This window comes from Vollenhovia emeryi, unplaced genomic scaffold, assembly GCF_000949405.1.
Source record: "Vollenhovia emeryi isolate VEMERY1.0 unplaced genomic scaffold, V.emery_V1.0 DF939154.1, whole genome shotgun sequence".
NCBI lineage: Eukaryota > Metazoa > Arthropoda > Insecta > Hymenoptera > Formicidae > Vollenhovia > Vollenhovia emeryi.
In genome coordinates this window covers 888,201-915,039 of record NW_011967212.1, presented here as the reverse complement: position 1 = coordinate 915,039, position 26,839 = coordinate 888,201, and the positions used below count along the sequence as shown (strand labels likewise).

The window sequence follows — 26,839 nt, the reverse complement described above, 5'->3', positions numbered from 1 at the left end:
CCCCCCCCCCCACGACGGATCGATGGTCGTCGAGCACCTTAGTTCGTGATTCTCTTAGATTCGGATCAATACCTACTTTAGCATTGCAATAAAATGGTTGGACAGCGCGTTATGATAGCCCGCGCCGTCTCTCTCCCTCTTATTCTCTTATCGAGTACCTATCGAGAAAGCTATTTTGCAAGCACTAAATTTATTTGCGATTTCGCTCGGCGCGAGACGCGTATATCGTCGACGACGACGCGGAGGGAAAGCGCGTACGAAAATTAATCCGGTATTCTTGATCGCGTACAATAAATTCTCATTGGAATAATCGCGCTTTAATGCAATGTCCGTGTAATTGATTGTAGCGTCGCGAAGCGACGGCCCGTACTACCGGCCTCTGATTTCTTCATCTAGCGCTTTCGATAACGATGGTTAGAATAAATAGACCCGTCAATTTACATAGTCGTTAACGAGCATGCCTGGCAAACCCTTATCGGTTCCGTAGCTCCTAAACCTCCTGACCTAGCCAACGCGTTCTACGTTTACCCCTACATTCTCCTTTACCGTGCGCTCCAAACAACGCGCGATGGCTCCCCCGCAATACACTACTCTGAATCCTTATCCTCGGAACAGAGCGCTTATTAAAGATCGATCGAGAACCCAGCGACGTCCTTTATCCGCGTTATCGCATTGGATATAACTTGGAAATCCAGAAACGCTTGGCGCGCTCGCCACATACATAATTTATTTGCTCGGAAAACCGCAGCGTACGACGCCTTGTAGTAAAGCGACACGTACTTTTATCGCGACTTAAATTTGATTGATTCGATTGAATGGCAAATATTTATAGTCTGTTGTCACGGTGTGGTATTACGCTCCAAATTAAAATCTTGCTTCATAAAGACGAACTACGGTGGAAGAAAAATCGTAGCTTTATTTATACGCGTAATTATAAATTCTATCTTATATATACGCACGCGTCGGGAAAATATATACTTCTATAAAAGTTTCTTCGTGGAAGATTCGGATCACCGACGAAGAAAATGTTATCTTAAGCAATCAAACGGATCATTGTACCAGTCCTCTTCTTTTCCGAGAGCCAAAAGAGCTCGGGGCGGATCCACGGAACTATCCCTCGGTAAAGGCGGGCTGGTAACGACTATGCAAATTTCATTTGGCCCGGCCCAATTCTTCACACACGGAAGATTAAGACATTAGACTACGAGGGAGAGAAGGGGAGAGGGGAGGGGGAAGCATGTCCTAAACTGAAGAGTGAATATAGACGACGACGAGGGAGTAAAAGAGGACTCTTGCCATCGGGGAAGGTACGACGTTCCTCCTACAATCTCAATTATTTCATGTACTGCGCTATAAATCACCTGTGTGTGCGAACCTAAAACGGCGACGCTAATATTTAAGTTGCGCATGAAAATTTGGCCCCTCGCGTGCATCGTATAAAATAATTTCGGTAGGTAGTAGTTATCACGTTTAAGGTCTAACCGCGTACGAATATAGCCGTTGTTCGTGCAGCGAACGGCGAGAATATTTGTTGGTTTTGCACAAAAAAATGCGATAACATCGTATTTCTAAAATACAAATTACAGTAAACACTATTTGTTACTTAAAAAAAAAAGCGCACATGCTGCGCACGGGAAAGTTCAGTTGCATATTTTAATCTGTACACAAAGCTGGCCTACGTTGTAGTGATAACGGCGAAAAAGTTTCTTCCGTCGTTTCGAGCTGCGGCATATGCAAAACGTTTTGTATAACTGGTGATTATTCATTTCGTTTGTATACGACACCACTCACGAGTTCTTGAACCTTTGACAGAGAGTTTTAATTTTTACTTTTGGAAAACAATTTTATTATACGTGTGTATGCATTTGTTTACGTTCTTTGAATATATATATATATATATATAATATGTATTTACACGCATAATTATATACAGAATGTACTAAAACCACCGGATATCCTTTTAATAACAGTTTCTTTAGAAAATTTAAACAAAACAATTGTAATACAAATTTATAATAGTTGGCTATAATAGTTTTTTAATAATAAGCGATTATATCTCACAAATGATAGGCCTGAGATTTCGCGCGCTCAGGCACGGCGATGTGACAAGTGATAAAAGTGTTCATATGAATGTCGCCCTTTTTAGCACAGTGACAACCTTCATGGTAACTGATATTGATCGATCGCTTTGACAGCTGCAACACTTTGAAGTTACAACACGTTGCAAATTTCTACTTGAATTAAATAAGAAGGGCGACATTCATAGGAACACTCTTATCACTTGTCATGTCGCCGTGCGTGAGTGTGCGAAATCTCAAGCCTATCTTTGGTGAAATATACTCGCTTATTATTTAAACACTGTTACAGCCTCGACATTTTTGTATTAGAATTTTTGTCTTGAAATTTTCTAAAGAATCTGTGATTAAAAGGATATCCAGTGACTTTAGTACGCTCTGTATATTGAATATAATTGTATCTTGTGAGAAAATTATCTTATCAGAAAAGCCTACTTGTACTCTCTTCGTGTACACGGTGTTAAAAAAGGGACTTTAAGGGAAGATAGTACTCGTGTGTGTGAACACATAGTACTTGTGAAATAGATAAAAATATCCCAATAATAGTTTCGGAGTTATAAACAATTCTTTATACTTTGATTAAAATAAATTCCATTTATTCAGAAGAAGAAAAAAGAAGAACTCTTCGACTTTCGAAATTTGCAAAAGGTTTTCTACGTATGTCCTACTGCCATTTCCACACATGCTTCACACCCTTCACAGAACTGCGTATCACAGTATTGCGAACTCTTTTGACAATTCTGTGTGTGTACCTACTATCCCATTTCATGAGTGTTATCTGCCCTTAAAGTTTTGAACCCTTTTCCTAACACCCATAAGCGTCTTCGTAGCCTTCGACATTTTTTTTAAATTCTTATCAATGAAAGAGGTTGTTGTATATCTGCGCTCACGAGCTCGTTGAAATAATAATTTCCAGCGTCAAAAAGCGTCTTCAACACAATAATACCCCCGAAAAATTTCCGTTCCCCCGCGAATGAATCCTGACGGCGCCGCTGCAACCGCACCGCGCGGATTTCGCGTCCGCCGGAACAACGAACGGCGGGAAATGCAGCGGCAGGTTATGCTTCCCATCTCGAGATCTCCTACCTCCCGTCGCTGCCTCGATGGGAATTCCCATTCTTCGCGTTCGACGGCCCGGAATTTTCCGGCAGGCGGCTTCGGCGGGCGGCCTCAACTTCTTCCCTCCGCCCCGTGCCGTGCGAGAGCGTAATTTTAGTTTGATACCAGCGCAATAGCCGTGCGGCCTGTCTGCTCTCCTTTCGATGTAATAACGAAAGACCGAGGAAGAGAGGGGGAGGGGGGGGGGGAGGGAGAGGAAAAAGACGGGAGGAGCGAAAGAAGGGAAAGGCAGCGCTACTTATCCTCCGTATTTTCCTTTACAGCGGACTCTCCTTACCCCCGATCGAGACAAAGCCGCAGGTATTACCTTATTTCCCCAGCGTCTTTCCCCTTCTATCGTGCAAATCCTTCTTACGCGAGTGTTCGCCCATAGCCTGTTCCACCATCTCGCGCACTCGGCTTCCTCTCTTTTCTTTCTCTCGCCTCTCCCGCCCGATGTTTATGCCGAAACAACCTATTCGCACATTATAGAGTAATTCACCAAATTACCCAGGGTTCTCTGTACCAGTTTGGGTTCGCTTCTCCTACAACTACGTTTTAAGCTCAAGTTTGTTGAAAAATAGTATTATGTGTGTGGCGATACCCCTCCTTTTGTCCCAAATTATTCCCACAAGGCTCCGGTTGACATCAACAACGAAGGAGCTTGAAATCAAGTTTCAAATGAATAGTCAACATTCATTAGTATTTTCTCACTTTTCCCCGATATGCAAACGTGTCTTGCAATACTGAAAAATACTACTAGTACTGTGAAAGATACTGATAACTTCAGAAGCATCAAGGACATAGATATGCTCTTTGTAGCTTGAATGTCTAGTTACTCATTTTACCTAAAGGGTCTGTTTTATTCTAAAAAATAACAATAAAAGGACAATCAACTTCACTGTTTTTTATATTTTTTTCTTGAATAGCCATTAATAATTCGTGATCTTTTACGGTGTGGCAATGTAATTTTGATTCCATATTGGTACAATACCAATTGTTCAAAAATATTGTACTGTCTCACACAAACAAAATCAAATTTTCAATACTGAGTTGAACTAATAAGTCTTAATGCATATTTGAGTAGCTTTTGGTCGCCATTGGTTATTAACCGAGGGGGAAAAAACCGACCAAACTGACAAAAATAATGATCTTTATTTTAGTCACAATTACGTTTCAACCTCTTTATCGGGTCCTTTTCAAGTGCAATCTAGAAACAAATTTCAAATGTACAAACTGCATTACTGAGAAAGGAACTTTTAGTATGTACATAAGTATGTATTACAAAGGAGAAATATACCTAATGTTGACTGAACAAATTAATTTATGCCGAAACAGAATAAGTTCATGAGTCTGTAGCAGCAAATAATTTCATATCTGAAATTATTACGTGTAAAGATAGATAAATAAATATATAGATAGAAATAAATTCAGAGAAATAAATTAATTAATAAGTTAAGCGTAAGAGTAAAAAAAGTCAAACCGTAGATAAAAGTAGTTTAATAAATTAGATAAATAAGTTAATTAATAAATAAGTTTAGTGCAAGAGTCAAGAAAGTAAAATATCTTAATACACATATGTGACGGTTCTGAATTGGTAGAATGTATCAATACAAAGTCAAAAACGTGTGTTCACAAATTGATAGACAACTCAGGCGCCAATGCACAAAACCCTAATTTTTTTCTTTCGTTGTTAAAAGGAAGTTTAGAGGAACATGCTCGTATCAAGACTTTTCGTTGTTAAACGCTACAAACAGTTGTTGAAACCTGACTCCAAATTGGTGAATTACTCTATTCCCAATGGATTTCGCATTCCTCATGTGCTCGAACAGGATAGGAGACCATCGATACGATAGCAGAAGCGAAGAGACGCCGTGATAAAAAAAAGAAGCGAAACCATGCGATAATGAAAGAACGTAGGCGTTAGATTTTTCTCTCCGGTAACACAACAGTTGATGCAAAATAAATGTTTTTATAACAACATAATGAACGAGAGTGCCATGCGAAATGTGCTTTCGTTGTGTATCTCGTATTATGTTGAATTTCGTTTGAATCTTACAATTAGCTTAGGCCATAATAAAATCGTTTTGCTCCCCTTAATATTTACGTAGTATTACACGCTACACCGTGCATTAGTTTCCACGGGACGATAAGAATCGCTCGATCATGCAAAGAATATCGCCGACAGATTTTCACGTGACAAGCGGGTACAACGTTTCATCATGAACGCTAACATTGTCGTATGATCCCACCGATTCCCAATGAGTGGGAGTGCGATGTATGCACTCTCGATCGATCGGTCGGACGGACGGGATGGAAAGAGAGACGGATGTAGAGAGCCTGCGGCAAAAAAGTAGGATAACATACGTCCGTGCACGCGACGGGGGAGACCGACAGACGAACGGACAGCCCTCGTGCACCTCGCGCCGAGAGAACGAGGGGGAGAGAGAGAGAGAGAGAGAAAGAGAGAGAGACAGAGATGCAGAGAAAAAGGGAGAGACTAAGAGAGAATGAGAAGAGAGAGGGGGGGGAGAGAGAAGGGAGATTGCGGAAAGGTCGGTAGTGGGGCTGGTTGCCATTGTAATGGCGTGTGCCATGGTCCCCATGTGCCAACCACCCCGGCAGCTGAGCCCTCTGGTACGCTCTGCTGTTAAATACGTTGAAACGAGCAAACCATTCGCGAGAGTTAAACTCGTAGTTATCACTCGAATCGATATACTATGTACCGGTGAATCTCCCCCCCCCCTCTCTCTCTCTCTCTCTCTCCCTCCCTCTCTCGAGCGCATCCTCTTTAAATCCTCCCTTGTGGGCGAGCAAGTGCTCGCGATTGAAAGAAAATGCGCTCGCTTTGTTGCGCACCTCATCGAATTGACGGTAATACCGGGATCCTCATCGCTGACCGATCGAGAGAATCAGCATTCTTCTCTTTAAAAGTTGCCTCTTGAGCAGCTCTTGAGAAAGAGACTCGCGCGACTTTACGGAGGCCGGCCGTGATCTTTCACGACGAGGCGCGCAATTCAATTAATAAATCGCGAGCGAGTCGTAACGCGAATTGCGCGAATATCCGTGATTGTGGCGAAACAACTGAATTATTTCCTTACTCGCCTTCGAAGCTACAAATTCAGCGCGCTCATTAGTACGTACAGCAACGCTGGCAGCGGGACAAGGGAGAACAGAAACGGCCGGGAACGCCTCTCGAATACCGACGACGGGAGGTCACCGAAGTATCGTAACTACCCAGTAATTAAGTACGGATGCCGAAGTGGCGGCCAATGGAGCGGCCACCGGAATAAAGAAGATGCAAAACGGATTCTCGTCGACGAAGGTGGAGAGCGGTATTTCTTTCTTTCTTTCTTCCCTTTTTTCCCCCTTTTATTTGCCCCCGGTCGTAATTCAATCTGGGGACAAACGTGCCACGAAGAGAGCGAGGTGAAGGAGGGTAACTAGACCGAGGGTAGGTCACTATGTCTCCAGACGGAGTGAACAATGGCCTGGCACCGTTACGAAATGAACGCAACGCTTGCTTACGAATGCGCTCGCGTACGTTTGGCGCGAGCGAGGGAAAAGCAACGCTGGGCGGGGAAACGTATAAATTGATAACAATAACGAAGAGGCAGAGCTGGAAATCCGCAGCTGCGCGAGGCGCGGACGCGGTAAGAGGCGAAAAGAGAATGAGGCGAGCCGGGAGGAGACGCAGCTTGGGGGAATCAAAATATAATTACACAAAGGTAAGCCGTAACACGGAGACAGAATCGCGGGGAAATAGACGGGTCTCATTAAAATTGGAGAGCTGTTTCGAAACTGCGAGACTGCCGTGTCGGTTGCAGCCTCGTCACCGTCGAGCATTACCTTTCCCTAACTCGGCCCGACCTCTCGTCCCTTCGCGTCCTCCTACCTTCGTGCCGTGGCGGTCCCGTGAAAGGTTGAAACAAAAAGAAACTTTTCCGCGCCGCTCGCAGACGGTTGTTAAAGAAAATCTATGTAACGCGTCATGCAACGACGTTCCATGATTTCTACGATTGCGTATACCTTGCCAAGTGCATTTATTACGAGTGTCACAGATAGATACGATACATCGGAAATCGAATCAGTCTTATCGTTTAATTTTTACAGTTCTGAATACAGAGTTTCAAGTTTTAACAGACGTCGTATTAAATTATTTATATTCTTATTTGCTTTTAATTGAGATATTCTTATAACACGAGAACTTTCTAATTACGAGGAGAGAGTAAATTAACTTGTTTACAATTCCTATGCGTGTACGATTATCTTGGCAGTTAATCTCACGTTCTCACGAACGACCGCGCGGTCGTTTTATTTTTTAATGCCGAATATCTCAATGACATCGCAATGTTTCAGCGACATATTTCCAAAATTACTGAGACTGCAGTGCAGTTGATTCGTATCCGTGCGGATTTAAGTCCGGCGCCCATGATATATGTAGACACGGATTATTTGATTTAGTGGACGTGCGTCAATGCGAGCGAATGCATTTGATTCGACGTTGATAAAATCATACCCCCCCTCCCCTCCCTCCTCCGTCTACCGTTTGTTCCACCGAATGTGAGCCAGATCGATATACGCTAGTTCGGCGATATGTTTCGGCACAAAACTTTCTCGTGGCCATCGAAAAGTATTTAAATTCCTAAAGGATATATACGGTTTGCAATTTAAATGGTATTATTGAAGCGCTTACTTTTGAAGCGCAACGTGAAGTGAAATTAATTTAAAGCTGACAGTTTGGCGAAGTTGTTGCTCCGTTCAATGTCCGACTACAAATTATTTTAAACTGTAAATATAAAATTTTCAAGTATTATAATTTCAAGATTAATCACTGAGAAAATTTCCGTTGGATAAACCGATTAAATAGTATTTCCAAGAGTTAATTGTATTTTCTCCGATCAAACGGTGGATATCTTTTATCTAATGAAATGTTTCTGGCGAAAATTGATCGAGAAATTAGTCGCTCTTTGTATGTCCGTTGTAATTTTCATGGAATAAAAAAAACAACACGACTTGATCGGAAAAGTAACGATAAGAATGGATGTGCAATTTAATCGAAGAGAAAAGAGGATATAGGTATCCGATCAGGTATTATCCGATGAAAGATGATAACCGCTGAAATTGTATATACGTACAACGAATATTGCCGAAGAGGAACGAATATATCCGAATATTCCAATTGAGCATGCGCGATTATTACGCCATTCCTCACCATCGTCACAGTGCCGTGATGCCAGTTCGATCAAGTTCGAGCCGGGGTACGATTGTTGTCGCGACGATTTCTTTTAGTTACCGGAAAAACGGGAATTGTGACAATGTGCGACATACGCCGTACCTTAGAAGAAATTGGCGTTGAAGAGGAAGTCATTGATTTACTTATAAGTAAGTACAAGTTCATATTTCGTACATAAAAATATTCTTGTATATGACCTGTGTTCAGATTATATGACTAATGAATCAGCCTGACATTACGCGAATTCAACTTATATTATTTCTAGAATGATGGGCGACTCTTGACTTCAAATTCGAAATCAGCGACCCCAAAAGCATAGAAAATAAGAGCTTTTGGTGTATGTTTACGATCAAATTTCTTCACAAATAAATTTAATGTGAAAAAATGCATTGCCTCGAGTTTCAATTTGTTTATAATAAAATAAAATGTACAATATCGATAAAATAACAGTTCCATTATCAAATTCCAACCCTTAGGAAGCTGTGAAATAAAAACACGTTCAAGAAAATTTTTAAATGGTAGAAGTTGTAGCGAAAAAAAAAACGATATCGTAAGGGTGGTACCTATACGTACCACTGTGACCGAAAAGGTTAAGAGAACAAGATAGCCATTCTGCTCAGGTCCATATGCTATGCATGCAGTAGGTGGCATTCCGTGTGCAATGGTGGAAGCTTTTACGTCCCACGATCTAACAGCACTAAGCTGAATTCGCGTGTGTTAGTTCTAATAACGTAATCTAAACACACGTAATGTACGTTGTAAGACTAGTGCAAATTGTTTATATATGACGTGTGTTTATATTACATAAGTCTTGTTGTGTGTTATTATTCTTTGAAAACTCACAATTTTTATGTATACACAAGTGAAAAGGCCATATGCTTTATGTTCGCATAACAGTAGCAATTAGTCTGACGTGGTTGGGTTAAGAAATACAATGATTGCATCACAATGATATGTTGAAATACGAAATAAAAAGATAATGATGTGCATCTCTTGGTTTATAGTTATTAATATCTGTCAAGCATCACGTGTATATAAGGCCAGTGAAAAAGATACTGATTGTAAGACTTCTTTAATACATAACGTAACGTATATTACATGTATCAGCTGCTTTTATTCTCGTACATAATCTCTCGTTTATAAAAATTAAAATATTACTTATTTTTATTTTTGCTTTGACTACTTTCATATCGGTCATATAATCTAGATTTCACGTTTATCGATCTTCCTGTTATTACTTTCGCGTTTATTTTCACAATTTCATATCGTGCTGAATATTTAGTTACAAGAGAGATGTACAATATTTATGTATAACACAGTAAGCGCGTATTATCTGTAACGTGATCATATAATTGAATATTTTAATATTTTATATTTTTTAACAAAATCTTTCACGATTGTTATATACTTAATTCTTTTCTGCACTAGAGGAGGATATTTCAGTGGAAGATCTGAAAACTTTAAGAAAGCGTGAACTTGATGAGTTAATTACGAAATATGGCCCAAGGAGGAGGTTTGGTAGAGCTTTAGTAAAATGGATGTCACTACATAATCTTCCGATAGATCCCGAACTACTAATGGTACGCTTGATTAAATTTTTTAATTTATATTTCTTCATTTTGTGATATTAAACAAATTCCTTACGTATATAGCCCTGTAGTAAATGAACATACAGTCCATACAAACTGTACGTGCGTGCGTGAGTCTGCACGTGTGTGTGTGACGACTATACAGCATATTGTTTCATGTAATACAACATGCATATTTTTGCACTGAGAATTATGTCGCTGGCAATCAGTTTGGCATTTTTTTTTCTTGTAGATATATGGCGATATGCAATCCGCACATATTATTGATACGAACGACAAGCAGTCTTCTTCATCGAACAGCTCATACGAAGTTGCATCATTGGTTCAGTGCCCTAAAAGAAATTCATCGAATATCTCGTCTACGAACATCAGCAGCAGCAGCGGTAGCAGCAATAATTTTTCAGAGAGCCAAATGGCGCTTCCGCTGCATTTTAACGAGTTTATGTGCAACGAGAAAATTACAGCAGAAAATATAGAGCTAGAAGATCCTCCAAATCTGCATGTAGTAAAAGTTGAAGATATCGCTGTTAAATTTGACACGAACATTGAAGAAGATCTCACGGAATCAACTACACAGTTAGAGGATGAGATGAGAGATTTGGACGACGTTATAACTGCCCCCGTACAAACATCGAGGAAAAAGAGCACTGAGCAACGGCACAGTCAATCACCAATTCCAGACTTTAATACAGCGGATCCCGAAGCCAGAAATCCGCTGTTTAACCTCCTACATAAAAACGGATCCCATTTGCGAAAACTTATTCACAACATTCACCGTAATAATCTAGTACCAGTGGGATCTGACCTCAACTTGGTAGGAAAAGTTACTGTCAAACATCTTCTCAATTTGGCCACTCCTCCACAACGAAAAGTACCAACGAGTACTCTCATAAGATGGGCTATATATTTTAAACGCCTGTTTCCAAAGACACCAATGTCCGCCTTTTATTCCTTTAAATACGAGCCGTACAGACGTCCAGATGGCACCATACTTCAGAGAAAGAGAGCAGAAGGAGTGTTGCAAGTCCAACTCTTTCAAGAGAGGAGAAAACTTATCAAGGAAAACCGAGATGTCCTGTTGAGGCAGCCATGTACGTCAGTGTCAACCAAGGACAGAGATCCGTGTTCTTCAGACGACATGTCTCATACCACAAAAACCTGGAGGTCTGTCAGTCAATCAGAAGGCGAAATTCAATGTAACACTGAACTTTCACGAGAAGGTACACTTAATTTTCTTTGTATCAATAAAACTTTACGTCCCGTTTTCACTTATGCCTCTAATTTTGTTCTATTAGTGTCTCTTGTACAAGCTGATCCGACAGTACAGTCGCATCTTAATTATTTGTGGAACAAATTACACCATGAATTTAGTCCAGAATTAGCATCCTCCTGGAAAGCTACTTTTCCGTACAGACGGAAGCAACTCTTAGATCAGTCAGGAACAGTGTGGGATTACCTGAACGAATACACGTTTTTGCAAATTGAAGAGATTGGTAAAGCCTTAGTAAGTTTCCCGTAAACTCAATAATTTAAAACAATTTTATCAGATACTTCTAAATATTATATTAATATTATTTAAAAATATGTTTACACGGAATGTTTATTGTAACGCTGAATTGTAATATTTACGTAACATTTATGTAAACATGTTAATTAACTTGCAAAATTTTCATATGCAGATTCAACAGGATTTCGAAATACTTTGTCCCTACTCAGACCCTATAGCAAGATTCTCGGGGAACTTAGTCACAAATTGTGAGAAATGCAGGCTTGCAATTATTGCAACTGCTTCAGCAGTTATAAAAAGAACAAGCCAACAAAAGCATAAAGACATAGCTACTCCGTTCTTTGACTTGGCAAAACGTAAATGAAACATTTCCTTATATGAACGAACGCGAGACATTGATCGATATTAGAAAGTTCTATTCGCTATAAAATACTTTTCGTGCGATTCTGAACGTATTTAACAATTTCATAAAACGTTCTGGTGATAAAACACTTTTTATTTTCTAATTAATTTTGATTGTCCGTGTACCACTAGACACATGTGAGACATTGGTTGATATTCGAGAATTTTACTTTTTACAAAATGTTTTTCGCACATTTCTGAATGTATGTGATCAATTTATAAAGAGTTCTAACGAGATAATATTATTCTACATTTTTTATAGAAAATTCCCGTAGGACAAAGTGAGATGCTACGCCTCAATTTGTCCTCGGACATTTTTTATACTTTAATAACCAGAACTATTTGTTTAACTCTATACAACTATTAAAAATAAAGCCTGAACTGTCAATATTTTATGAGTTTCCACAAAATGATACGCCAGCTTCATACTCATGAATATTTACTTCGTTACATCAACAGTAAAAGAAATGTGGACATTACCGCGACACATATCGCAAACGAGCTTTAATAATAGAGTCCAAAAATAAATAATGTTTTCAATTTCTTATTTGATATTTACGTTAGAAAAATAACTTTTAGGTGATAAGACAATAATAATTTTACTTTTTCAGACGATTCAAATATTACACTTAGAATGACTGGAACACTCTTGCTACTTCCGTTTGTATTTCCTTACGTTTATGTGCACAAGACGTGGAGACCAACGAGAATAGATATCGTGGAGTCTTTTGTTGCGAGAGTTTGCAGTGAAATGGAAGTTGAAAAACACATTGAAAATCGACGTAAATCGTGGATCAAGATAGCAAGAAAAGTGAAAATATCTACATCCGTTCAACCTTATGTTTTGGCGGTAGGTCCCACGTGGGATAATATCAGTCACAGTCACATAATTGTGGACAAGGTTTTGTATACATGTAAAAACGTTGTGGAGGCTGTGGAACTTTGTTTTAAATTATTTCATGTTTTTCACACCGATTATCCTCCTGAAAGCAAACACGTGTGGCAATTGATACAACAAGGTTTTTATAAACTATTTTTGGAGGATCACGATGTAAACCGAAGAACAATTATAAAGGCTTTGGCCGATATTGGAATTCACGTGGAGGAAAATAATTATTTGTAGCGTCATTGATAGCACAACTTTTTATTCTAATGTTTTCCTCTTTTAGAAATATTTATTTTTGTTCGCAGCGATTAATTAACAATTAGTTAACACTCTCTCCGTCTAATGACGTGAATGTAGAAATAATAAAATGGAAAATAATTGCTGTAGAATAAGCAACAATACGTTTAAATAGTGATAATAATGTAACATAAATGCAACGAGTTTGCAATAATCAGACTGCCAAAACCAATTTTATCCATTCGTTTCTATTGACTCAATTATTCCTAGGAAAACTATTCAAATTTTAATTCAAAACTTATTAGTATCTTTTTAACAAACTTGTTGATATTAGCCCTGCAAGCTTGCTATAATGACAGCATACTTCTGATAGTGACAGCATCCTGGGTACAACAAAGCTTCAATTGACAACTTCTCCAGTGAATACAAAAGAGATCAATATTAATCGAGCTCTGTTTGTACATCACAATGCGCAATTCTTTGAATTCTCAATGAGCGTTGTTAAATTTTCTTTCATTTCAACCACAATTAATTGTATCTTTAGTACTACACATTTTAAATAAATCAAATCTCATTTAAAAATAAATGTCTACGTCCAATATTTATTAATTTTACTGTCTTCTCTTCATTTCGCTCTTCCATATTTAGTTTATATTTTACCCAATCATTCTTGAACATCTTATCACATATTCCATCTAAATCGGATATGTCCCATCGTGTTCTTCATCGAATATACAATTTAATAGGATATATTCGTTTGTTACAACGTAACAATTGGATTGTCTGATTAGACAGACCATGATATTTTTCACATTCGGATTTTCTGTTGTAAAGTCTGCGTTCAGAAAAATTCTGCATCACTAATTTGACATAACCGAAAATATGTCGTTTAGAATGCAGAATTTTTCTCGATATCACCGCCGTGGAACAACGGGAAGTCGTTGAGTCGTGGACGCGAGTCGAGCGGCGCGGCGAAGTTGGAAGGGAGGATAATTCGAAAGATTAACGAGCTATTTCCAGGCAAAAACTCGAACGACCATTCGTCAACCATAAATTCCGCATGCCTACAAAAATAAAAATGCGCTCGCCTCCCTCCCTCCCCCTATGGTGCGCCGGGATTGTGTGCAGCTTATCGGCCGGATATTTATTGTAAAATACCTACGTTTCCCCCAGACCGACGCTACGGTCAGGCAAGCGGATTGCGGCCATTTTTCCTGCAAATTAAATAAACGGAGGCCGCCGAAGGGTTACGTCGGCGGTCCGTGGGCGCCCAGGGAAGGTCCGTTATTTCCAGAACCGGGGCGGATTTCTCTAGCTACGAATTTTTATGCGGCAGCCGCGCGCATTCCGAGCTGAAGCTTTATACGGCTGTGTGGACAAGTACCGTTTGAAATTTTCGCCACCATATCGCGCGCGCGTCCTCCATTATTGATAAGTATCGAATAACATGACTTCTCCATTACAAAATCGGCTCTGGAATAACGAAGCGACCGCCGGGACCGAATTTCCGCGCGGGATCGCTCGGGCGCCCGGCTTTCCGACTGATGTACAATTCATGAAGACGATCCCCGACCGGTCTCGGGGCGCATTGTCTCATTTTTCCAAATACCCCTCTAAAATCCCAACCGTACCCGGGTGATACCCGGGGGCGCGGCAAAGCTTTCCTCTTGGCGTCCGTTCTCTTGCGCGTATCGCTCACGTCCCGCCCGCACCTCTTTGCCGTCGAGCACCATACGATGACGGTATCGCGTAACACGCTCCCGTCGTAATTCGAGTACCGGGGATCGAATGGTGGCGTTGGATAGCCCGTCCTCGAGAAGAGGCTGTGACTGGTAACCGGGCACGTCGGTGTTAAAGTCCCCGTTTCCGGGACAAGTTTCCGCCGCGGAAACAACCCAAAACGCGTCCGCGAGCGCTGTCTCATTGTATCAGACTCGTCGACGTCTGGATGCTGCGTTGGGGGAGGGGGATGGGGACGGAAGAGAGACAGGGAGACGAGGAGGAAACGACGCGCAGCAGGGTGTTGTACCGTGGGAGGGGGGAGGGGGTGGTGGCTTACGGTCGGCCAACAAAGGCCGTCGATCGTCGACGTCGGCTCATTCTCTCGGCGATCGACGTGAATGCCCGCGAAATTTATTGTTTCGCCGCGGCTTAGCACGCTCTCGCACCCACACGATCCCTCCCTCGACTTCCCTGCTATACGGCCCTCCGTATCCCTCTTTCCCGCACCCCTTCGCTACCTTTCTCTCTCTCTTCTCCGCGAGCGACCCTGACCGCGGCCCCCGGACGCCATACAGCACGTCGCGGGGGACAAAAGAATAAATCCTGATTAATCTCTCGGTCGCGCTTCGAAAGCCGCCGAGGGTGCCCCCGCTCGCCCGCGCGCGTGCGCGCGCGCGCGCGCTCTCTCGCTCGCTTCATCGTTACCGCCGGAATTACGCTTCACTCGGCGCAACGAGTCCTACGTGTCCTTGCGCGGCTGAAAAATTAATGAGCGCCCGGCCGCTTGGATTTAGTGGCCGGCGACTGCAGTGCTTCGTAAAAATAATTTCGTAACGTTAGCGAGCGACGTGGCGCCACTAAATGACATCTCGCGCTGAAACGCGGACGTTCCCCCAATAGTTTCTCTCTCCGACTAGACGTAAGAAACAGGATAGAAATTTTAAGGGAATCCTAAAGCCGTCTGTTTTATCGACATTCTTTGTTAAAAGTAATCTTTTAATTGGCTTTATAGAAATGCAAAACTCTTTTGCGAAACTAAGTACGCAATAAAATCCAAACTATGCTGGTCGACTTTATATCAAAAACGAAAAAAAAAATTAAAAATTTTACTAATTTTTGGTATACTTGATGACAATATTTGCCTGCTACAAGAATTCCACAATAAATATATACAAAATGAGACCAGCATACTCTAGCGACAACATGTAAGAATAATAGCGTGCAATTAGAACTGAGAATAGCCTAGAAAAAAAGATTACTTCCAATAAACGCAAGTCCAGAAATCCAAGTCTAGAAGAAGAGAAAAAGAGATAGCTGCAGGCGTTTTCGAGAGAGGTCGCAGCCAAACATCTGTCAGATTATCAATAAAACTATGGCGTTGACGATGCTAGAATTCGATCCAAAATCTCGATCTGAGCAATGTGTAGCTAATGAAATTGCTACTTTTTCGCAAAAGTTGCAAATTGATTGGCTATAAATTGCTCGAACCGAGTAGAACTTGGAATTAAAAATGTCGATAATTAACGTTTTTAATTCCGTCTCCTTATCGACACTGATCAAGTTCGCCGGCGGCTTTAGAATCCCCGCTTTCGCCTCAGATTTTGGAAAGATTTTTCTTGGAATGTTTTTTATCGCGCCGGGATCAAAATCGACCTCGGAACGAACGTTTCATAAACTCGTGGGGAAAGCAGACGCGATGTTTCCGAAATTATTTATGCAAGGGATTTATAATTCAAGGCTGAAACCTCACCCTTGTGTATTCCCGTGTACTTATCCTTGAGAACGGTGAATTCGTAAATCTTGCCGAACTCCTCGAACATCGGGCGTAGGGTATCCTCTTCGAGATGACGTGGTATTTGTCCGATGAAGAGCTTGATGGCGCCTTCGCCGTTGCTGGACGAGGGCGACGTCGACACCGGTATCAGCATTTCTTCAAGCGAGATGAGGTTTCACGGAGTCTCGCTACGTCACCTCACCCTTCGCGAATTTTGCCTCTCGATGCACTCGGATCACTCGTACCGCTCTTTTCCTTTTCACCTTCAAAGGCGGACACCGATCACCACGTGGCCTCGAGCGACGATGGCGCTCGTTGATTACTTATCGCCACGCGCATAAAGCACGACCGCGACGGAGTCAGTGAGTACTTGACACGTGAAGGGGGCGGGAAAGGGAAAGGAGGGAGAACTGGCCGTCACGGAGGTACTCGTTAACTCTCGTCTCTTCGAGGGAGTGGAAGGTTGTCGTGAAACGGAGGCGTTATTCGCCGAAAACGGCAGTCACGAAGCGGCGAGGAGCTAACGGGCGGTCGGTAGGGTGGTTTTAATCAGGAGCTCGATAAAAAATACACGATAGCGTAATCTTCGTAGGAACGGAAAACAGAGCGCGGCGCGGGGACGGAGGAGGGGGACGGCGGGAGAGGGAAAGAGAGGGACCGAGAAACGAGATGGAACCACCGTAAAGAGGGTGGAGGCTAATGCGGAGAGCGCATAAGGAAGCAATGCTTAACAGGAACGAGAGAGAAAGGGAGCGAAGCGGAAAACGGGAGGAAGTCCGACGCAATAACGCGCACGCAACGATTAATGAATTTTGCAACGCGGCACAACGAGATAGTCAACAACTGTTGAAGATACAGTCGTATGCATTAGATACGCGATGATAGGCTCGGTCGTCCCGAAACGCAATGAATGTCCACGCGGAGTAAAAAGCGCAGATATGATCGAATTCGCTTAAGCCATTATCGATGGTACCTTCATTACATCGCGATATTACGGAATCGAGCGGTATGCAGGATGATCTTTATATGGTACGTGTATCGCGTGTACGTGTGCGGCAACACACAAGCATTTGTCTACAGCTGATCGCAGCTCACAGATAGACGATTTCACATGCGCGCATGTGCACGAACACCACGCGGTCAGTCGACGACTAACAGTATCTATATCACCGAGCTCGTAATATAATAGTAAGAGAAAAGATTTCTTGTATTAGACGTCGCGGGATTCGTAATGAAATTTTGTCTGGATTGTCTTCGGTCCAGATATTCGCGAAAGAATCCCGATAACAAGTTAACGTCCACGAGCGGAGATACGCCAATCACAATACCGCACTTTCACAGCACAGACATTTTTATACATTCCTTCGGATGCGGCGGAAAAGTATCTCGCTGTTCCATCAGGGTGGGATTCGGTGATATCAGCCAAAAACGCGCGGTGATTTTATCGCAGACCCGAGCGGAGCGAGAGGGACGAAACTCCCACGCGCGCACTTGTCCGAGCGCTTCCCCTTTAATTCTTAATTTCGTATACGTAGTTGATCTAGTTTCCGAGACCCAGTTTATCACGTCGAATATCTCTGCCCGGTGGCAGTTGCGCAGATTACTTCCGCCGCGTGACCGTTCGCCGATAGTTGACACTGGGCGACTGTGACGATCAGCCGTTCTACCTAAGACGATATCTTAAACTAAACGATCACAAGCACGGCACGTTCACGATCACGAGAGAATAGAAACTACGACACGCTGCACGAGACACGAGACAACACTGATGGTTGAACGACCCTCGGCCTGATCGGCACCGCGCGCCCTGACGCCACCGTCCACGGGGAAATTACACACACATACACACACGTATACACACACACCCGCCCACTCCACCCCCCTTGTCCTGCGTGCCACCCCTACGACGACGTCACCCCATCTCGATGCACGAGGGGGCACATTTCCCCTCGTGCCGAGACCTTGCCGAGCAACGCGAGGGCGTCTTTGCTCCCTCTTATTAGCCTACCCACCATCCCCGGCATGTGCACCATCCATTTTCACGGACCGCCCTTAATCTCTGATGCCCCATTCACCCGAATTCGCATTGAAATTGGATTCTGGCAGAACCGATTTTCTGATCACGCCGACCTGGCGATCATCGATGCCATGAGAAACGAGAGATAGGAAACATCTCTATAAAAAAAAAGATGCGATAAAATTTAAGGATCAAGTGCTGCTACAATCTACATCGAGATACGTTTATTTAAAAAGGAGGCACTCGAGTTTTAAATCAGATAATTTCGCAGAATGTGTGTCACACAATAGCGTAATTTCAGAAAACTATTAAATTCCTGATACAATTATATACTGAATGTAATTTTAGAAGAAATACAATATATGATTAATTGGAAGCGACGTCTGAAACGATCAATGAAATGCGGGGGATTAATCGCACTCGCATGACCCGATCTCTTTCTAACTCCTCGCGTTCGATAAAAATATATCACAGCAATCGGCGTTACGCCGCTTTTATGGGCGCTGCTTTTGCTATAACAGCGCTGGAAAGGGTACCTGGCATAATGGTCCCCTGTCTTACGGGGGTTGGCGAGCTGAGTCATCGCCTCGTGCGATACTCGATCGCATCGTGCCGAACCGACCCTCCAGCGAGCACGCACACTCGAACAAGCGCGTGTGAACGTGCACGCCTCATTAATGACTCCGCCTCGCGCGCTCGTACGTGTGGATGACCCTCTGTTTCTGCGCGCGCGCGCGCGTGTGTGTGCGCGCGTACACGCGGAAACGAAATCCGCGACTTTATTCGCCGTGTTAAAATCGAAAACATTCAGCCGAATACAAAGCTACGCGGCTGTCTATTTATCCGAGTCTCTGAACGCTGCGCCGTCGGGAAACACGTGTGTAGGGCCGGCTTTTTTCGCGACAAGCTTTTTCGTTCCATTTCCTACGTTACAATATTCAGCGTCCTCGTTGAAACGACGACTACCAACTAGCCGGGCTGATATCTATAAATGCGAACATCCGCGATGCAAAACGCCTGCATTTAAACATCACAGTCCGCGCTGCGACGGGGCGCTGCCGCCATTGTTGCCAGGAATTTGGTGTCTGCATGTATACGCATGAGAAGTAACATCGGGCGCACGTATCTCCGAATTTAGTTAGAACATATGTGCCAGGCTTCACGCTTATCGATCCTGTTCTTCTCTAAGGAGAGAACGAGGATAGGCGAGGTTAATGCAGGTTCCAGGGAAGGGAGGAGGGTGCGGAAAGAAAACATCGTTTCCTATCTCTCGGGGAAAAAAATGCGATCAGTACAATGGTTTGGCCAAGGCATTACGTTCACGGCGTTCATCCGACCGTTGAAGTAGCTCTTTGTTTCCGTTTGAAAAGCTATCTCGCTTGCTCGTCGAAGCTGAAACGCCGTCGCGAGAGTGAATCGAAATGAAGAGCCACGAAACAAACACCTTTCCGCGAATCATTTTAATCCCCTTAACATTTCATTGAAATGCCAAGAATAATACAGATCTATCCTACGCAAAACCAGTGCATTTTCAAAATTCGTTTATTCTTATAATAACTTAATCAAATCTTGGCAAGCTTGATTGCTGAAACAGAACGATGGTAACTTTTCGTGGTTATTTTCATTTCAAATTGTATTATCTTTTATCAAATGTCGGAAATTTTGTTACACCGAGCAACAATATTAACGTCAGGAAAATTTTTTTATTTCCCAGTGATGTAATTTTCATGCAAATTCAGTTTCCTTGCTCCTTAAAGTCAATCAAATTATGCGACTTTCAGCGCTATACTTACAACTATGATCAAAAACTATAGACTTATTTTCCCTTGATAATCCACTGATCAACCATAAGAGAATATAGACATGCTCTTATGCCATTTGATCTCATCGATTCGATATAAAGTGTTTCCTGCTGTAATATATTATATTAATAGTGTGTGCAACGTATAATTCCGCTACGCGACTCACTATATTTTCGTGAAAAATTTGACGCAGTTTGGAAAGCTTTCCACGGGCTTTCAAGATTCCGCTGACATCGGGACAAGCTTGGCTGTAACGTCAATCTCGAAATATTGGGGGATCAATGACGTGTCGCTCGATATAACATGCAGCGACTCCGCCTGTAAATCTTATTGATTTATATTTTTCGCTATAATGAAACCATGGCGAAAAAGGTGCGAAGAATGTTCGACATCGACAACGCTCAACGTACACGCGATAAACTCGACGACGTCGACGTTGATTTATAGTAGTGAGGAAATTGCCCGAAAGTGTACGAATTTCTCACCGAACGGCGGAGATGCGAAATGTGATCTGCAAAAAGTGCGCTATGGCCCGTAGATAATGTTACGATTAGGATAAAAAGTGCGAGCGAGATCATCGCTGCTTTTATACACGGTGTCTCAGAATCACCGGACTTTTATTTGCGAATTTTCGTATGAAATCCCAATAGGTTTTAAGAGGATTCTGAAGCCGCTGGCAAACCCAATCAGTGTCAATAAGATAGGAGACGGAATTAAAAACGTCAATTATAGACATTTTTAATTTCAAGCTCTACTCGGTCCGAGAAATTTACAGCCAATCAATTTGCAACTTTTACAGAAAAGCAGTAATTTTATTAGCTACACATTGCTCAGACCGAGATTTTCGATCGAATTCTAGCATCGTCAACACCATGGCTTTACTGACAATCTGACAGATGTTTGGCAGCGACCTCTCTCGAAAAAGCCTGCAACTGCTCTTTTTCTCTTCTTCTAGACTTGGATTTCTGGACTTATGTTTATCAGAAGTAATCTTTTTTCTAGGCTATTAATCTTAATTCTAATTGTACGATATTGTTCTTATATGTTGTCCCTAGAGCATGCTGGTCTCATTTTGTAATTATTTATTATAGAATTCTTGTACCGTTAAATTAGTAAAATTAAAAATTTTTCATCGTTTTTTATACAAAGTCGACCAGCATAGTCTAGATTTTGCTGCGTACTTTAATTCCGTAAGAGAGTTTTGGATTTCTATAAAGCCAATTAAAAGATTACTTTTAACAAAGAACGTCGATAAAGCAGACGGCTTTAGGATCCCCTTAATAGACTGCACAATGTTGCTTCGCAACTGTTAATGTCGAGTCTTGTCTTCGTGTCTAAACTTCCATTGACATTCCGTTAACATTTAGTTAACAATTCAGATAATATCTAATTTATCTGCTTATGAAATTTTACTTGCAAACTTAATCAATCTAGATTTTCGACAAGTTCTATTTGAAAAATAACGGCTAGAAAAGTCAATTATAAATTTTTAGATACGCAAGAATAAACAGAAACTGTTGGAAAGTTAGACACCGTGTATACAGAGGAGCATTTTATTGGTTTTACGCAAACCGATACACACATCCGAATCGAGCGATGCGAAAGAGAACTAACAATTTCCAGAGTCCGGAGATGGAACGCAGCCGTTTTTCAGAGAAAAGTACTCTCGCCGGGGAATTAATCACGGTGTTTCTCCTCGTATTGGGAGTATGCATGTATATCTGACGTTCTCGGACCGTCAGAGACTGCAACGTTTTCGGTAGCTCGCGCAGCAGAATTACCGGACTTAACCCGTGGGGGGCGGTCCGTTTTTTTTTTCACCGCCCGATATACGCCGAAAGCGAGTTAAGTCACGCATGATTTATACCGACACACTCCACGGGGCCTAACTCTCGTCGTCATGGTATTACGTGGTGTATACCCGCGGCTCGTACCAGCCGACCGACCCCAACGTGTCCCAGCGGCGGTTTCCCTGCCACGCTCGCGCGCGAGAAAGACACCCGAAAAATATAACTCTACGATATCAGGCGCATATGCCCTAGAAAGCCTACGTGCAATAATTCACGCACGTAGGATGCTGTTACCTTGGCAGCCTCCCTCCGATCTGCACACACACACACACACATACACACACACACAGACACACACATGTCGCGAGCGCGCCCGTATACGCGGCAGATCGTCTAGCCGGGTGCTGGCCAACTTCGTGGGTATATGTGTGTGTGTGTGTATGTGCCGACGCCGCCCCGTGTCCACGCGCGCGAGAATGCATAGGCGAGTATGACATAACTCACGGTAAAGTTCCAGGCCACTTGTGCCGCGTAAATTATTAAGCATGCGTTGCCCCTTTGCCGTTCGAGAAACGGGACGACGTTGGCTCGGCCACATCGGGAGAACGTAAAGGTCAGAGGATCCCTAGAGCGGCGAAGGTGTGGGACGCAGTCTGGTGACATGGGACGCACGAGGTCGCCGGGGGTACCGTTCCTTCCTCTCTCTTTCCTCTCTCACCTGTCCTGTCCTGTCCCGCTCTCACCCTCCGCCGGTCGGTCGCACCGTACGAGACGGAGCACCGTTGTAATACCGCGTAATGCAATGCAATGCGATCTAAGTGAACTTTGGCCGGGTCGAGCGCATGCATATTAGCCTCATCGCCAAGTAGCGTTTCACCACACAACCCGCTGCCTCGCACCGTTCCTTCGTCTAACGCCCTTTCGGTCCTTCTGTAAGCCGGTTCTCTTCCCCCTCTCTACCTCTCTTCGCTTCTCACTTTCCCGTCGCGACTACCACGTTCTCGTAACCCTTCGTTCTCTCTTCCTTCGCCATCTCGGGGCTCATCTAAGGTCGACTTTAATGCGCGAGGGTGCCACGGGATTTGCCAGATTAGCGCCAAACATTAGCAAACAGACGCAGCAAGATGCTACCCGTTAGCGACGTTCCGAAAATTATTTGTCGCTTCGTCGCTTTCTCCTCGGCTTCTATCCGAAATGTGGAAATTAAGCCTTTGAAATACAGAAGCGTGGCACAAATGCATATCGATAGGGAAAATGTAATATTTCTTTTCTATTTGAATATACGCCCTCAGAAAGGATTTCTGTTACTGAGACAAAAAATATTCTTCACGCGTTTGTATTTCTCACAACCTTACTTGATATAACAATAAGACAATATCAAGATAAAATCAATAATTCTTATTCTCTTCTATCGAATTAAAACAGATTGACTTACTATAATAATATTAAAAAGTATTCTAAAAGATCTTCAATTCCATGTGATAAACAATTTCAAAACTTACAAAAGCGGAAGACATATCCGTCACTGGAGACATTGCGAAAGATTAGTTTATTGGTTCGAGAAAAAAAACCAATTAACACAGAATCAGACATTTATTTGTTACGCCACACTTCCAAGAGAGAACGGTTCCCCAAGTATAATAGGAATCTTCAGCATAGCGTGATGCAACTTAATGTTTTGCGCGTAACCATTCCCAGGTTTCACGAGGATCTGACCCGAAACCCTGTTTCCTCTAGGTCTTCCGCATCGAGGTAGCTTTCTCGTTATCATTATAATGTGGCTTGACCCCCGAGTAACACGCGCACGCTTACGAGGTGTAATACTCGTCGTTTATACCGCCACTTAAATGTATCTTTATGTCATTGAGACTTTTGCAAGGTAGGCTTTCGCGCATCGTCCGCCTACCGTCGTCGTCCTTACCGTTGTACTTAACGTTTTGCGCGTAACCATTCCTAGGTTTCACGAGGATCTGACCCGAAACTGTTTCCGCTGAATCTCCTGCGTCGAGGTAGCTCCCTCGTTATCATTATAATGGGGCTTGACCCCGAGTAACACCCGCACACTTACGAGATGAAACGCTATAATCGTCGTTCACGTTGCCACTCAAATGTATCTTTGTATCATTGGGACTTTAGGCTTTCGCATATCATCGTCGTTGCCGATATTTACAAGACTAGAGCAATACATCACGCGCACTACTACTTACTAGCGTTATCCTTAGTTTTACAGTTTAGGGTAGGTTGCTCCATTCTCTTGATACGTTAATCGTTAATAGTTCATTAATACATTATCATTATTGTCTTATGTTATCTTTCATCTTCATCCATTTTTACTAAATTGGTAGATACTCTTGCAATGCATTCCGATTGTTTTCTCAAACTGTCTGTCATTTTTTAATGAAATCTTACTTTGTCAGCATCATTCGCCTTCACTCAATTAGATGTTGAACCTTAGCTTCTCTTTGTTTAGCTCTTTTTTATTCTCTGGCCTTCTTTAAGTATATTTTTTCACAGACTGTCAAAATTGACATGCAGGAGCACGCCGCGCTTCGAGAAAATCAATCGGCATCGCGGAAAAGAGGCAACTGTTCGATATTAACAACATTCACGCCGGTAACATCTCTTTTTTTTTAGAAAGGGACATAATTCCGTCTTAAACTCACGATTTTACGAGGTTGTACGAGTCATTTGAACGCGTCGAAATAAAAGTGAGTACTTTCAAGTTTAACACCCGGTAGGTAATCCGAAATTCTCGGCTGAGCGGGCGGACGACCGTTCCTTCCGACGAGTTTAATAATTGATTAAAATGACGTAATTCGTCCCTCACCGCTCTCGTATCACCGTCGCATCCAGCCGTGCTCCGCTCTCGAGAGCGCCCGGGAACCCAGGGCTGAACCGGCGTATCGCAAAAGTCGTAAAGCCGTATTACACCGAAACTGCCGATGCGCACGAGAGTTTGGGATTAGAGCCAATCAATTACCGAGCGCTCTTCCTTCGCTATCGCTGCCCATATACACGTCCAGGTGCATACGTGCGCATAGCTCGCGGAAAGACGGAAACGATCGTGCGCCACGGTACGACGGGGGTGTTTTCAGCGGCTCGCGAGTAATATCGACGTACTGCGGATGTATATCGGCGGAGCGCACGCATCCGGGCGAGAGATCGCGAATGCGGGCGACGGAAAAGTGAATTAGAACATTCGATGAGTCGTAAATCGACGACGGTGGCCTCTTAACGGAATTACTGGCGGTAAATCAAGGATGGGAAGAAAAAATATGAGAAGCAAGGAGGAAAGGAGCTCGTCGCGCCTGGACGCGAGACTACAGTCTTGGCACTCGAACCGAAAACAATCGTGACGGAGCCAACGGCAGCGCGATAACTCGGATGCAGCGGCGCGTTTCCCCGTCCGGGATAGACGTGGTCCGGAGGATACACGTGTATCGCGCGGGTAATTCTTTCGGTTTGCTCGCAAGAACGTTGTAAATCCGAGACCCCAATTTCCCGAGCCATAGAACCCGATGTGTTACGGCCTCGTGATTTTATCGCTGGGAGGCTCGTCGGGGAAATGTATGGAAAAATCATGATGCGTGCGAGCGTCCGTCCGATTACGGTATTTTTCCGCGCAAAGTCAAATTAAATAAGCTCCGAGCTACGCGGTCGCAATTTATTCCTACATCACGCAGATTGCGATTCGCGCACGCCAAGGATTAAAGCGATGAATATATAGTCGGATAATTTTTTACAAACGCCCGGCGACATTTTAACGCATGCCGCTCTTACGCAACCCGGATTTGAATTTCCGCCCCGGCCGGCCGTGCCCGCCAATGCATATACAGCGGGCCACTTGAAAATTATTCGAATAAAGCTGCCACGAACTCGCGCGGCATTCGCGCGCGCTTTAATAACCGTACGGCCACAATATGACGGCGGCATTTAACGGCGTTCCCGCCTGCCGCACCCGAACAACAAATATTTATGCATTCTTGATGACGTAGCGACCCACGCGCGAGCGATTACCAATCAATTAACGTTATTTCGCCGAAAAAAGGGCAACCACCCAGTGAGTAGAGCGACAACGGCGCGGTTTTGATTTTTGGAGAGAGAAAGAGAGCAAGAGAGAGAGAGAGAGAGAGAGAGAGAGAGAGAGAGAAACCGCCGGCTCTCTCACGTCAGGTCAAACCGCACCCGACCGCATCGTCGGCGTTGCCGGCGAATTATGAAATATACCAATTATGGCGTATGAACCATTAATATAAATTTTCTATGATTAAAATGCCCACCCAGCGCGTTTCCGTTGTTTTCGCCGGGTGGCGAGGCCATTCTTATATACAATACGTAACAGACCGGACGGCCGGGAAGTTTATAATACAATGATTGATTAAATTTGCAATAACCTATTAATTGTAGGCTACAGTATAAAATTAACGTAACGTGATAATTGCGCAGGAAACCGCGCACGCAGTCTATAACCGCCGTCGGCATTATAAATTGATTTTCTCTATTTCGATAACGTAAACGGGAAATAAAAGTGCTCCCGTGGGTACTATCCGAATTTCGTTACCTGCATTACGCGGTTGCGCGGCACAACATTTGGCCGAAACTGATTAAATATCGAGCGTTGCTTACTGGAAACAAAATTGGACTAGACCGGATATTTCCATAATGGAAGCGTGACATCATTGTTGACCGCCTCCTACAGAGGCT

At 43.1% G+C, this 26,839-nt stretch overlaps 1 protein-coding gene across 2 annotated transcripts; it reads left to right on the top strand.

The window, feature by feature from the left end:
• Positions 1–8,412: 8,412 nt before the first annotated feature.
• LOC105565280 lies at positions 8,413–13,616 on the top strand. Of its 2 annotated transcripts, XM_012018350.1 has the most exons (6): positions 8,413–8,558; positions 9,838–9,989; positions 10,231–11,218; positions 11,294–11,502; positions 11,678–11,861; positions 12,519–13,616. In XM_012018350.1, the coding sequence occupies exons 1-6, from the start codon at positions 8,492–8,494 to the stop codon at positions 13,028–13,030; spliced, it is 2,112 nt and encodes a 703-aa protein (XP_011873740.1). In that variant the 5' UTR covers positions 8,413–8,491; the 3' UTR covers positions 13,031–13,616. The 2 variants fall into 2 exon arrangements, with proteins under 2 accessions (XP_011873740.1, XP_011873741.1); XM_012018351.1 differs by lacking the exons at positions 8,413–8,558; positions 9,838–9,989 and adding an exon at positions 10,041–10,156.
• Positions 13,617–26,839: the final 13,223 nt, after the last annotated feature.

Excerpts from the sequence above, each read along its gene's own strand:
- LOC105565280 (XM_012018350.1), top strand. The coding sequence starts at position 8,492 with ATGTGCGACATACGCCGTACCTTAGAAGAAATTGGCGTTGAAGAGGAA. Across the intron at positions 11,219-11,293 it reads CACTGAACTTTCACGAGAAG|TGTCTCTTGTACAAGCTGAT; the intron begins GTACACTTAATT and ends TTGTTCTATTAG. Across the intron at positions 11,503-11,677 it reads AAGAGATTGGTAAAGCCTTA|ATTCAACAGGATTTCGAAAT; the intron begins GTAAGTTTCCCG and ends TTTCATATGCAG.